Here is a 14,749-nt window from a genome sequence, read left to right as displayed (position 1 = left end):
ATTTCTCCTGGTGAATCAGAGTCCCCAGCAGTGGCTACCTCAGCCACTGGTTTCCCAATTATACGAGGCCTCACTGCAGGTGCTGCTCTCATTCCCTCTAGTGCGACGGAAAGCAGGACAGGATGGGGCCACCCTCAGTGGTGCAGAGGGAAGCCAGTACCACTATGGCAGGCAGGGAGGAAAGGCAGTTCGCTTGGCCACATTGGAGTGGGGCCAAGAAGGTGTAGGGAGGCGAGGCTGAAAATGCCAGATGTTTAGTTCAGCTCTGCAGGTGAAAAAGGGTCCAGATGGCAGAGCAGCATCTGTTATTCCATACTGGCATGCATAGAACCTGCTGGGGGCAGGCAGAGGGTTCTTCAATCATGGTTGAGTGGGTCGAGGGAATGCATTTCATTCTTCGCCGATGGAAAATGGGGAGGGGGGACCAAGCAGGAAGGAGGGAGGGAACAAGAGATCCATGACAGGAGAAACCAGAAAACACGGTGAGCAGATTAGTTTGAGAGGAATAAAAACAGCAAACTGGAGGGAAGAGTGTTGATTAGGATGAGGGAGAGGTAACTGAGTGTTTTACTGAACTCTCCCAAGTGCTGAGAAGAGTTCTCTGCACATAGTAAGTGCTCAGTGAATATGATTAATTAATGTTAATGGTGAGGAACTTCTGCTTGTTAGAGACAGAAATAGACAAACTTTGGGAATTTTCAAGAAGATGGGAGGCATGTGCAGAATGACTCTTTTACAGTTTTTGTGAAGTCCTTACTAGGTGCCAGGCGCTGTTCTGAGTCCTGGGGTAGATACAAGTTAATCAGGTTGGACGCATTCCCTGTCCCACCTGGGACTCAGTCAGAATCCCCATTTTATAAATGAGGTAACTAAAGCACAGAGACTTTACTTGCCCAAGGTTGCACAGCAGACAAGGGGCAAAGTCAGGACTAGGACCCAGGTCCTACTGACTCCCAGAGCCACGCTCTGTCTGCTAGGCCATGCTGCTGTCGAGAGAAATATGGAATGGGGGAGGAAGATGCTACATTGAGAGATACTAGAAGCAGAGAAGTCAGCAAAGAGGCTAATGCAGCAGCCAAATTGGTATATAGCAGATGCTTGGGGCAGCGGGTCGTACAGAGAAGCAGCGTGGCTCAGTGGAAGGAGCCCGGGCTTGGGAGTCAGAGGTCATGGGTTCGAATCTGGGCTATGCCACTTGTCAGCTGTGTGACTGTGAGTGAGTCTCTGTGCCTCAGTGACCTCATCTGTAAAATGGGGATTAAGACTGAGCTTCACGTGGGACAACCCGATCACCCTGTGTCTCCCCCAGCGCTTAGAACAGTCCTCTGCACATAGTAAGTGCTTAACAAATACCAACATTATTATTATTATCATTAAACTTTGCCCCAGGGAGTCAAGGATGATCATCTCAAGCAGCGTAGCCTAGTGTGACCTTGGGAACATCACAACTTTCCTGGCCTCGGTTTCCTCATCTGTAAAATAGAGATTAAATCCTACTCCCTCTACTTAGACTGTGAACTCCATGTGGGACAGGGACTGTGTCCAACCTGAATATCTCGAAACTATCCCAGTAATTTCCCTCTTAGGGTCGCACCTGGAGAGTTCCCAGTACTCTACCAGTCTCGGCTACGGGAGGGAGAGTCAAGCAGAGGCCTACCCATGCCATTCCTAGCTTGGACAGTAGCTAGCGAGTGGAAGGCAATCTGCTACCAGTCGAAAATCATCCATGCCGGGCAGCCGCGGGATGGGAGAAAGTCAAGAGTGGAGACTCAAGTTTACTGCGGGCAAGGTGACAATGGTAAACCACTTCCGGATTTTTACCAAGAAAACTACGGATCCACTACCAGAACGATTGCAGATGGAGAGCGGGATGTTCTGGGAGAGACGTGTCTGTAGTTTTGCTAGGAGTTGGAAACGATCCGACGGCATAAGGTAATAATAATAATAATGTCGGTATTTGTTAAGCACTTACTATGTGCAGAGCACTGTTCTAAGTGCTGGGGTAGACACAAGGGAATCAGTTCGTCCCACGTGGGGCTCACAGTCTTAATCCCCACTTTACAGATGAGGTAAGTGAGGCACCGAGAAGTGAAGTGACTTGCCCAAAGTCACCCAGCTGACAAGTGGCAGAGCCGGGATTCGAATTCGTGATCTCTGACTCCAAAGCCCATGCTCTTTCCACTGAGCCATGCTGCTTCATCATAAGACAGGACCCCAATATTTAGTACAGTACTTGGCACGTAGTAAGCACTTAACAAATCTTTTATCATTATGATATTATTGTTATTATTATTGTTCTAATTATCATCTCAGCAGTGGATTCCCTGGTAATTAGATCCAGGGAGGAGAGAAGATTGACATGACTGGGAAGCAGTATTGTCTAGTGAGAAGAGCACAAGCCTGGAAGTCAAGAGACCGCAGTTCTAGTCCCACATCTGCCACTGGCATGCTGTGTGACCTTGGACAAGTCACATAACCACTCTAGGCTTCACTCTCCTCATCTGTACAATTGGGATAAGATAGGTTCTAAATCCTCTGTAGGAGGGGGACTGTGTCTAATCTCACTTGTATTTACCCTGGTGCTTAGCATATAGTAAGAGCTCAATAAATGCCATATTGATTATAATGATCACAAGTAGGGAGGCTCAATCAGGTCAGTGTAAAGAAAGGAAATCTGCAAGGGAGGACAGGAGGTCTCAAGTAGTAGGAATATTTATTGATCACTGAGTGGATGTAAGCACTGTGTAACACAATGCATTTTGTATTATAATGTCCAAAACAGAAGACCTCATGGTACCAATCAATCCCTATCTATCAGAGAAGCAGCGTGGCTCAGTGGAAAGAGCCGGGGCTTGGGAGTCAGAAGTCATGGGTTCGAAGCCCGGCTCAGCCACTTGGCAGCTGTGTGACTGTGGGCAAGTCACTTCACTTCTCTGTGCCTCAGTTCTCGCATCTGTAAAATGGGGATGAAGACTGTGAGCCTCACGTGGGACAACCTAATGACCCTGTATCTCCCCCGGCGCTTCGAACAGTGCTCTGCACAGAGTAAGCGCTTTACAAATACCAACATTATTATCTTCCCCCTGACTTTTCTATCGGTGTAAACCAAACCTTATCCTACTTTATCCTATTTGTCTCACAAGGCCGTAGCTTTAGCGTTATCCTCAACACATCTCTCTCATTCTACCTTCGCAACATCTCTAGAATCCACCCTTCCCTCCCCATCCAAATTGCCACTCCACTCATCCCAGCACGTTATATCCTGTCTTTTGACTTCTGCATCAGGCTCCTCGCTGACCTCTCTGCTTCCTGTCTTTCCCCCCTTCAGTCCATCCTACGCTCCGCTGCCCGGATCATTTATTTGAAAAAAAATCAGTCGGTACCTAACTCCCTACTCCTCAAAAACCTCCAATGGTTGCCCATCCATCTTGCATCAGACAGAAACTACTCCTAATCGGCTTTAAAGCACTCAATCAGCTCCCCCCCCCTCACTCACCTCTCTGATTTCCTATTACAACCACAACCGAATCTGCGCACTTCATTCAGTAATATTTATTGAGCACTTACTACATGCAGAGCACTGTACTAAGTGCTTGGAATGTACAATTCGGCAACAGATAGAGACAACCCCTGCCCAAAAACGGGCTCACAGTCTAAACGCTCCTTTGATGCCACTATACCTCGATCCCATCTGCCTTGCTGCTGACCCCTTGTCTTTATCCTCTTTCTGGCCTGGAACTACTTCTCGCTTCGTTTATGACAGACCACCACTCTTCTCACCTTCAAAATCCACTAAAAATCACATCTCTTGCAAGAGACTTTCCCTGACAAAATCTTCATTTCTCCACTTGCCCTCCCTTCTGCCTCAACTATGCACTTGGCTGTGAACCCTTTAAACACTTGAATACTCATTCCAGTCCCACTGCCCTTATGTCCGTATCCTTATACTCTGCTATTACCCCAAATGTGTAATTTATTTCAATATCTGTCTCCCCAGTATACTGTAAGCTCGTCATGGGGAGTGTCTACCACACAATTACTGTCCCCCCACTTCAAAGTCTTATTGAAGGCAAATCTCCTCCAAGAGGCCTTCCCTGACTAAGCCCTCCTTTCCTCTTCTCCCACTCCCTTCTGTGTCACCCTGACTTGTTCCCTTTCATTCATTCCCACTCCCAGCCCCACAGCACTTAATGTATATATTTGTAATGCTTCTATTTATAGTAATATCTCTCTCCCCCTCTAGGCTGTAAGCTCGTGGTGGGCAGGGAATTTGTCTGTTATATATTGTTCTATTGTACTTCTCAAATATTTAATGCAGTATTTTGAGCCCAATAAGCTCGAGGAAGCAGCGTGGCTCGGTGGAAAGAACCTGGGCTTCGGAGTCAGAGGTCATGAGTTCGACTCCCGGCTCTGCCACTTGTCAGCTGAGTGACTGTGGGCAAGTCACTTCACTTCTCTGTGCCTCAGTTACCTCATCTGTAAAATGAGGATTAACTCTGAGCCTCACATGGGACGACCTGATGACCCTGTATCTCCCCCAGCGCTTAGAACAGTGCTCTGCACATAGTAAGCGCTTAACAAATACCAACGTTATTAATAAGCAGACGATAAATACGATCGACCGACTGATGCCATCTCTATTGTATTCTACTTTCCCAAGCACTTAGCGCAGCCTTCTGCACCGAGTAGCACTCAATAAATTCAACTGATCGGTCGACTGATTGATACACTTGGGAAGTGAAAAACAGAGAAGTGACATGATCGTTGCTTACACCATCATGGAGTCTGGCTAGCAAGCCCGGCTTTATTTCCATTAGACCCCTTTGTGGGGGGGCTGCACGGGAGAGGAAGACCACCAGTTCAGCCCTGGACTGGATCTGTAGTGTGTTCACTGCTCCTCGTCCTTAATTTCTACTGGTACCGCAATTAAACCAGGATCGATGAATTGCTGCTGCTGCTGCTGCTGCTGAGGACTGATAATTAATCGATCAGCAGCGTTGATCAAAAGCATTTCTAGGCAAACTCAGCTCGTCAGACTGCATTTGCAAAAAACTACTTGTAATGAGCTCAGCTCCCAGTCCCACTGTAAGCTCACTATGGGGAGGAATGTGTCTGCCCCCTCTGCTGCGTTGTACTCTCCCAAACGCTTAGTTGAGCGCTCTGCACCCAGGAAGTACTCAATAAATGTCATTTCTTGATTGATTGATTCTCCAAAGTTCAGACCATAGGCTCGTTGTGTGCAGGAAATGTGTCTGCTTATTGTTATAATGTATTCTCCCAAGGGCCTAGTACAGTGTTCTGCACACGGTGAACACTCAATAATTACGATTGAATGAATGAATTCGGCCTCCTGGGGCTAATCTAAATATTTGAATGTACCTCTGAATAGAAAAAGCCCCAACTATTACTTCTTCATTTAACATTCCTTTTTCTAGAGGAAAGCTGATGGAGATGAGACTTTTCAGGAGATAATAGCCACTCCAATCAGAGCAGTTGTCTAATATTTGACACATCATACCTGATGATGAGGGATGACATTTAGACCTATGACGACAATTCTTTTTGAAGACAATGTATGAAGCTCTTACTCGGGTGACAAATAGTAGTTGCAATGGGTTATAATTTAGCAACAAACCAAACTGAACCTTTTTATGAGACAAGGAACTCTTCTCAGGCCAGTAAATAGCAAACTAATGAGATGTTCCTATGGAAATGGACATAAGCATTAGAAAGGAAAACATCCTTGGTGTTGTGTCATCACCTCACAGGAAGGCTATATAAGAGCTGCAGGAAGGACCATAATAGATTTGGGTATCTTGGGCGTTAGATTTGAGGGAGCTTGGGCTTTGAAGCCAAACCGAGACGGCGACCCTCACGGGCTGACGATGACTACCAACTCCTGCCAATCCACCTTCTCTTCCTCAGTCTCCCTCAAGAGCTACTACAGGGTCCCGATCTCAAAGCCCGTCTCTACTTCTTTTAGTTGTCATCCTGGGGATTTTGAACATGGTGACTGCCGACCCACCGGCTGCGTATCCAGTACCTGCCAACCCGGAGAATGTCCGCCCACCCTCTGCCTTCCCTCCCCACAGTGGACTTCCTCCCATTTAACGAGCAACTGCAACCCCCCTTCCCATCTGAGGAGCTGTGGCTGGTACGGCGAAGGCTACTTCAACGGCAACGAGAAAGAGACCATGCAATCCCTGAATGCTCGCCTGGCCAGTTATCTCGATAAAGTGCGGTGCTTGGAGCAAGAGAACGCCAATCTGGAGTGCAAGATCCAAGAATTCTGTCAAAATCAAGCGCCCGCAGTGTGTCCTGACTACCTTGCTTATTTTAGAATGATTGAAGAGCTCCAGCAAAAGGTAATGACTCCTTGGGGGCTGGTTAGCAATTCATTGGCTGACGTCTGCAAAGAGGTTTCGGTGCTTTATTTGTTAAGCTTTAACTATGTGGCAGGTACTGTTTTAAGTCCTGGGATAAATACAAGGTAATCAGGTTGGATACAGTCCCTGTCCCACATGGGGGTCACAGTCTTAATTCCCATTTTACAGTGGAGGTATCTGAGGAGCAGAGAAGTGAAGTGACTGCCCGGGCTTACACAGCAGACAAGTGGCAGAGCTGGGTTTAGAACCCAAGTCCTCTGACTCTCAGGCTCATATTCTTTCCACTAGGCCATGCTGCCTCTCTAACTTTTCTTTACCAAGGAGGAACTCTTGTATGGGGAAGCGAGAAGTGTTCGTCAGGGTCAAATTGGGATTTTAACATTTCTCTGTTATTCCCGGGAGGCCGTCCATGATCTCATTCCTAAGATGATTTGCGACCAGAGCCAAAATATGGGCTGAGGGACAGGTTTTTCTTCCTTTGTGGCTGAATTAGGGAAGGAAGAATCTTAGAAAACTTAACTGACAAAAATATCTGATTGACTGAAACTCAACGCTTTCCTTTCTGGCTTGCTTTGTCTCTCTGGCTACCTCTGAGTCATTGTTTACGGGCAACTTCTGGGCCTTGGTCTGCATTCCTTCTATCAGCCATTTTGTACTGCCTGAAGTCGGAGAAGGAGGGAAGGATGCTAAGGAGAATTACGAAAGTCGATCATAAAGGGTTTTAAAATGCTAAAAAGGAAATGAGGGAAGCAAACTTCACAGAGAAACAAAAGCAAAATTGCCCAACATTAATGTGAACATTAGGACGATAGGATCTTAAAGACCCAGAGAGAACCATATATGCCCGTAAGCAATCCATTCTACAGCTGGGGCTTAGAAAAGGCTGTGAGTTTCCCAAATAATAATAAGAAGAATGGCATTCTGAGATTATCAAGTGCAACTAACGTGGCTCACTGGAAAGAGCACGGGCTTTGGAGTCAGAGGTCATGGGTTCAAACCCAGGCTCTGCCACTTGCCAGCTGTGTGACTTTGGGCAAGTCACTTAACTTCTCGGTGCCTCAGTTCCCTCATCTGTAAAATGGGGATTAAGACTGTGAGCCCCACGTGGGACGACCTGATTCCCCTGTGTCTACCCCAGCGCTTAGAACAGTGCTCGGCACGTAGTAAGCGCTTAACAAATACCAACATTATTATTATTATTAACTATAATAATATATATATTTTTATATATAATAAAAACTATAATAATAATAATAATGTTGGTATTTGTTAAGCGCTTACTACGTGCCGAGCACTGTTCTAAGCGCTGGGGTAGATACAGGGTCATACTATACTAGATACTAGATACAGATTCTAGAAAAGCCATCATTGAAAACATCGCTCCTTCACATTCAGTAGGAATATGACGAAAGCAGAAGAGTCCCTTAGAAAAGAAGCTACAAACTTTCAAGTTTCATTAATCTGTGCAATCTCTTCTATCCTAGATCTTATGTACAAAAGCTGAGAATTCCAGACTGGTTACACAAATTGACAACACTCAACTAGCCTCTGATGACTTCAGGACCAAGTAAGCACAAGTGAAATTGGGCTGGTTAGAATGATTTGAATAATAAAAATAATAATGAATGTATTTAAGTACCTACTATGTGCTAAGCACTGCATTGGGTCCTGGAGTAGATTCAAGATAAATAGATCAGACACAGTGCCTGTCCCATATAGGGATCACAGTCTCATAGGGAGGGAGAACAGCTATTTAATCGCCAATTTACAGTTGAGGAAACTGAGGCACGGAGAGGTTAAATGACTTGAGCAAGGTCACTCAGCAGGCAAGAAGCAGAGCTGAGATTAGAACCCAGGTCTTCTTACTCCCATTGCTCTTTCCAGTAGGCAGCACTGTAACTAATGGTATTTTCTGAGCCCCTGCTGTGGACAGAGCACTGAATTAATCAGTTGGGAGAGTACGATAGAAGACCCGACTCCTTCCTCAAGGAGTTTGTAATTTAATGTGGGTGAGAGGCAGACAGATATCATTTATAAGCAGCTGAGCAGAAGGAAGAAAAAAACATTTAGAACCTACTGAGAGCTAAAATTTGACTCTGAGACGGTGTCCCGTAGACGCCAAGGTTAAATCTTTAAATCTAATAAGTCAATTCTGCCTTATTTTGCAGGCTAACAGCTGGTCAGTGCAGTTGAGTGGAAAAAAGTGCAAATATAAGAATAGTAGGGGTGACATACCTGTATTTATAATGAAATCCTTGTAGGCACTGACTTCCTGCCTCTTTAAAAATGGGGAAAAATCAATCTCATTTGGTCCGATTCTTCCGTCACATGATTGGTGTGTTGCCTTCCACTGAGGTTCTGTGAGTGAAGCAGGTGTACACATCTGACCCATCCGTGTCCACTGGCAGAATCAATCAATAAATCAAAAGTATTTATTGAGAGCTTACTGTATACAGACCATTTTATCAAGCTTTGGGGAGAGTTCAATACAACAGAGTTGGTAAACCTGTTCTCTGCCCTCCACAGGCTTACAGTCTAGTGGGGGAGACAAACATTAAAGTAATTTATGAGTATGAACGTAAGTGCTGTGCAGCTGAGAGTGAGCTGAATATTACGAGGGTAAAAGGGCACAGTTTTGAGGTTATAGGTGACATAGGAGGGAGAGGGGAAATGAGAACTTATTTGGGTGAGACCACTTCAGAGAGATGTGCTTTAAGTACAGCCTTGAATTTTGGGAGAGGTGAGCACATGGGGCTCACAGTCTTAATCCCCATTTTACAGATGAGGTAAGTCAGGCACAGAGAATTTAAGTGACTTGCCCACAGTCACACAGCTGACAAGTGGCAGAGCTGGGATTTGAACCCATGACCTCTGACTCCAAAGCCCGTGCTCTTTCCACTGAGCCACTCTGCTTCTCGAGATGTGTGAAGGTAGAACTGACAGAATTTTGTGATAGAGTGAGAGATGAGAGGAGGATAATGCCAGGGTTACGGATTTATGAAGCAGGGAGGATTGTAGTGCTGTGTTTAGTGATGGAAAAGTCAAGGGGAGACAGGGTTTGTGTGGGAAGAGGAGGAGTTCTAGAGCTGTTTTAGAGCTGTAAAGTCCAAAATATGTAAGTCCTGATGGAATCACTAGGCCAAGAGGAGTTTTCTGAACAGCCCTGTGCCTCCAAGCCCTGTGACAGCCTGGGGAATTTTACTCCCTCTTCCACCTGGCCACTACAAGTCTCTGTGAGAAACTCTAGATCAGTAGTGTGGCCTAGTGGGTAGAGCACAGCCATGGGAGTCAGAAGGAGCTGGGTTCTAAACCTGGCTCCACCACTCTTCTGCTTTGTGACCTTGGGCAAGTCGCTTACTTTCTCTATGCCTCACTTTCCTTATCTGTAGAATAGGGATTTAATACCTGTTGCTTTTTTATGGTAATTTTTAATTTTATGCCAGCAGTGTACGAAGCACTGGGGTAGATACAAGCTAATCAAGTTAGGCACAGTCTGGGTTCCACATGGGGCTCACAGTCCTAATCTCTATTTTACAGATGAGATACCTGAGACAGACAAGTTAAGTGACTTGCCCAAAGTCACCTAGAAAACAAGTGACAGAGCTGGGATTAGAATTTAGGTTCTTCGGACTACCAGGCCCACACTATCGGGCCATGCTGCTTCCTACTTATACTCTGAGCCCCATTTGGGACAGGGTCTGTGTCCAACCTGATTAACTGGTTATCTATCCCAGCCCTTTAAGAACAGTTCTTGACGCATAGTAAGCACTTAACAAAATAATAATGATAATAATAATAATAAGGAGAAGGAGGAAGAGAAGGAGGCTCAATATATTAAGGAACAAAGCCAACTTCTTTTAGAAAAGTCAATGCATTACACCTTCTTTACAAATAAATTGAGAGTTTTTTACTCCAGATTCTGAGACCATTATCATTATCATTATCATTAGCTCATTAGATACTGGATTTTTGATTTTTAAAATGGGGTTCATATTTTGACTTTCTTTTATTCTTTCCTACGTTTAAAGGTACAAAGTTGAGTTGTCCCTTCGCCAGCTGGTGGAAGCCGATATCAATGGCTTACAGAGGATCCTGGGCAAGTTGATCTTGTGTAAGGCCGATCTAGAAATGCAAGTTGAATCACTGAAGGAAGAGCTACTGTGTCTCAGAAACAACCATACCGAGGTTAGAGAAAAATACAAACTATGCACTAGATTTAAATTGTGCATATAAATTCATGTATTTCTTTCAATTACAACATTTAAAAACGAGACTATTCACCACTAAACATTTCTTCACTTTTAAGTTTATTTAATTGTATTAAGTCTGTCTCTATCAGGCCCATCTGTTCTATCATTTAAGACACTTTCTGTCACTGATTGACTTCTTCAACCAATCATTCCGATAGCGATCAATTAACATGGAACTTTCCCTGGACAACATTTCATTTGATTTGAAATACCTTTCTTATACCATAGCTAATTCATGAACCAAATTCCCAAATAGCCCATCAAAATTTGACTTTAGCAGACCCATCCACTAAAAGACCACGGTTTCTACCTTTGTGCTAGTACTTCTGATGATCTGCATTTGTGGGGAGAGGCTCTGAGGGAAAAAACTTTTATTCATAATATTTTGGTATTTGTTAAGCACTTACTGTGTGCCAGACTTTAATATCTGGTAGGTCCCAAGTGACTAATCTCAAAACAATCCCTAAGCTCAGGGGCACAACTAGTTCAACAAAATGAAAATCATTCTTTCTGAATTCTGTAAAATAGAGATAATAATTGCTGCCTTTTCTTAACTTTTGGATGGGCAGCCTCATGAGGGACAGGGACTGTTTACAAGTTAATCTCTTGTAGCTCTCACGGTGCTTAGCGCTTTTCTTTGGCACCCAGTGAGCACTTAATAAAATCTATAACTAGCAAACTAACACAGATTTGTTTGTGTCCACCCCAGCGCTTGATACAGTGCCCGGCACAGAGTTAAGCGCTTAACAAATGCCATAATAATAGTAATAATATTCATTAAGAGTTTCTTGGGAAAATTTGAAAGGAAGTACTCTGACCGATAGACACGTGGAATGGATCACTCAAAATAAACTCCTCTTTTTCATTCTATAGGAGGTCAATTCACTCCAATGTCAGCTTGGTAACAGACTGAATATTCAGGTGGACATTGCCCCATCCGTGGACCTGAATCAAGCGCTGGAAAAAATGAGATGCCAGTACGAAAGCTTGCTCGAAACTAACCGCAGAGACATTCAAGAGTGGTTTAACACCCAAGTGGGTATCGTGAGGATTTTGAAAGACCTAAAGTTTCCAGAGGATTTCTCAGGCCCTTTAAAGAAGAGCTTTAATATTTGACCGTGTCTCCTTTCCTTGCGTTCCAGAGAGAGGAATTGAACCAGCAAATTGCTTCCAGCTCAGGACAGCTGCAGTGCTGCCAGTCGGAGAGTATTGAGCTGAGACGCACCGTCAACGCCCTGGAGATCGAACTGGAGGCCCAGCACAGTTTGGTGTGTCACGTGAATCGCCCTGACATAGCCTACTTGACCTTGACTTCTGCAAATGTAGCCAAAGAGTTCATTTAATAATAATAATAATAATAATAATCTTGGTATTTGTTAAGCGCTTACTATGTGCAGAGCACTGTTCTAAGCGCTGGGGTAGACACAGGGGAATCAGGTTGTCCCACGTGGGGCTCACAGTCTTATCCCCATTGTACAGATGAGGTAACTGAGGCGCAGAGAAGTTAAGTGACTTGCCCACAGTCACACAGCTGACAAGTGGCCGAGCCAAGATTAGAACCCACGACCTCTGACCCCCAAGCCCCTGCTCTTTCCACTGAGCCACGAACTCCAGAGGGCTAAAAGGTCAGGGGAGGAGTAAGGAGCAGTGTGGTCTAGTGGAAAGAGCACAAGCCTAGGAGTCAGAGGACCTGTGTTTTATCCTGGCTCTGCCATTTTTGTGTCTCAGTTTCCTCATCTGTAAAATGGGGATTCAATTCCTGTTCTGCCTCCTAATTAGACTGAGTCCCATTTGGGACAAGGACTGTGTCCGACCTGATTAACTTGTATCTGCTCCAGCACTTAGAAAAGCGCTTGACACATAGTAAGCGTTTAACAAATACCGTAATTATTGTAATTATAAGTGATGAAGAGGAGACAAAAGACTGGAAGATCAAGAGGGATTCATTCCTTTCTTTTTAGGTGTCAAGATTTTAATATCTGGTAGGTCCCCAGTGACTAATCTCAAAACAATGTCTAAGAAATGCATTAAATTCCCAGAAAGTTGCAGGATAATCAATCAGCAGTATTTAATAAATGCTCACTGTGTGCAGAACACTGTACACGAGAAGCACTGTACTACAGAGAACACTGTACACGAGAGGCAGCGTGGCTCAGTGGAAAGAGCCCGGGCTTGGGGGGTCAGAGGTCGTGGGTTCTAATCTTGGCTCTGCCACTTATCTGCTGTGTGACCTTGGGCAAGTCACTTAACTTCTCTGTGCCTCAGTTACCTCATCTGTAAAAATGGGGATTAAAAAATGTGAGCCCCACGTGGGAAGATCTGATTACCCTGTGTCTACCCCAGCGCTTAGAACAGTGCTCTGCACATAGTAAGCACTTTACAAATACCATAATTATTATTATCATTACTAAGTGCTTGGGAAAGTACGATAGACTAGAGTCAGTAGATGCCATCCCTGCCTTCTAGGAGCTTACAACTCTATAGAGAGAAAGACATTTGAAAGAGTTGAAATAAGTTTTCCTAGAATGTGTAAAATGTACTCTAACTGACTTGTCTCTCACCTTAAGACAACCAAGGAGAAACAACCTTTAAAAAAAATATATTATGGAATAGGCATATCCTGTAAATCCAGTTTTCTTTTTCCACTCAGAGAAACTCCCAGGAAAACATCCTGACCGAAGTTAAGGCCCGTTACAGCTCCCAGCTGGCCCAAGTCCAGGCTCTGATTGATAATGTGGAGTTCCAGCTGGCAGAGATCCGGTGTGATCTGGAGCGGCAGAACCAGGAGTACCAAGTGCTGCTGGACGTCAAGGCCCGGCTGGAGGGCGAGATCTCCACCTATCGCAGCCTGCTGGAGAGCGAGGACTGCAAGTGAGTACCTTATAGTGATTTCTACCAGGCCACACGTATTGCCCGGAATTTGGGACGCTGAAAAGGACCCAAGAATGCAAATATTCCTCGATCAATCAATCAGTGGTATTTATTGAGCACTCACCGTGTGCAGATCACCGTACTAAGCACTTGGGAAAATTTAGGAGAGCCGGTCTACATGATTCGTGCTCACGAGGAGTTTACAATCTAAGGGGAAAACAGATGTTAAAATACATTATGGATAGGTAAAATGGTCACGCTTTTAAGGATAATTACAGAAGTGCTGTGGTGTGAGTGTTTAATGGGTACCCAGCCAAGGGCAAGTGACTTTTCTAAGCCTCTGCTTGCTTTCATGTTCTCTATGTAAATACACGGAAAAAAAGTATACAACTTCAGGTAGTTTGGGCCTTACAGGCAGTGTGCTGAGCAATATTTTAGGGATCCGTTTCTTTTGATACTATTGTAATTTTCCTTTTAGGGTTGACCAAAACATTTTAACCAATTCTACTTGAAATATTTTCCCCAGGCTCCCCAGCAACCCTTGTGCGAGAGAGAGTACGGTTTCAACCTGCCCACCCTGTAAACCCTGTGCTATTGAGTGTACAGCACCAACACAAGCAGCGTGTGAACCTTGCAACCTGTGTGCTCCCCCTGCATCTCTTGGAAAATGCATGCCCTGTAAGACCTGCACCCCTGCCCCACGGATAATTGTGAAAATATTTACTATTATTGAAGAGATTAGGGATGGGAAGGTCATTTCTACCCAAAAGCTCGTTCAGCCCTGTGTCTTCTATAACCCCCAGTTCCAAGTCTAACATGCTATGGGGCTGCCCCCCAAAGGATTTCTTTCACTAATAAGTCTTTTCAAGAACCTTGATTTCTCTGTTTGTCCAAAATATCAGCACAAACTGTGCATTGGCTCTTCTCGCTTTGCTTTCACTTGAATGTCTTCTAAAAACTAGTAACGTGCTTATATAATAACTCAAGAAGCTCCATTTTTCTGGAATTGGATTTGGTGTTTGGGAATTATAAAATCAATAAATGGCTGGTGAAGATAGACTTTGAAGCATCAAAGTTGCTGTGCAACTTCAATTTTCCAGGTCTGGCATCACTAACTCATCCTGCAAGTTCAAATGTCAAAGATCAGTTCTGCCGCTAAATCTGCTCTTGCTATGGCATGTGCAGGTGAAAGACACGGATTGATGCTTTAGAGGCAGTGATCCCAGATGTGGGTTCAGACTT

General features: G+C 44.6%; 1 protein-coding gene and 1 non-coding gene across 2 annotated transcripts; both read left to right on the top strand.

Annotated features, from left to right (window-relative positions):
• The first annotated feature begins 1,576 nt into the window (after positions 1-1,576).
• LOC114815381 lies at positions 1,577-1,714 on the top strand. The gene has a single exon (XR_003763143.1). It is a non-coding gene; the product is annotated as a small nucleolar RNA SNORA7 (small nucleolar RNA).
• A 3,832-nt stretch (positions 1,715-5,546) lies between these two features.
• LOC100091780 (keratin, type I cuticular Ha4) lies at positions 5,547-14,548 on the top strand. The gene is made up of 8 exons (XM_029075267.2): positions 5,547-5,573; positions 6,093-6,365; positions 7,871-7,953; positions 10,415-10,571; positions 11,510-11,671; positions 11,779-11,904; positions 13,287-13,507; positions 14,034-14,548. The coding sequence occupies exons 1-8, from the start codon at positions 5,547-5,549 to the stop codon at positions 14,320-14,322; spliced, it is 1,338 nt and encodes a 445-aa protein (XP_028931100.1). The 3' UTR covers positions 14,323-14,548.
• Positions 14,549-14,749: the final 201 nt, after the last annotated feature.

The sequence above is a fragment of the Ornithorhynchus anatinus genome, chromosome 11 (genome assembly GCF_004115215.2).
Source record: "Ornithorhynchus anatinus isolate Pmale09 chromosome 11, mOrnAna1.pri.v4, whole genome shotgun sequence".
NCBI lineage: Eukaryota > Metazoa > Chordata > Mammalia > Monotremata > Ornithorhynchidae > Ornithorhynchus > Ornithorhynchus anatinus.
Note: the sequence above shows the minus strand (reverse complement) of the source record. Positions and strands in the feature narration are given on the sequence as shown.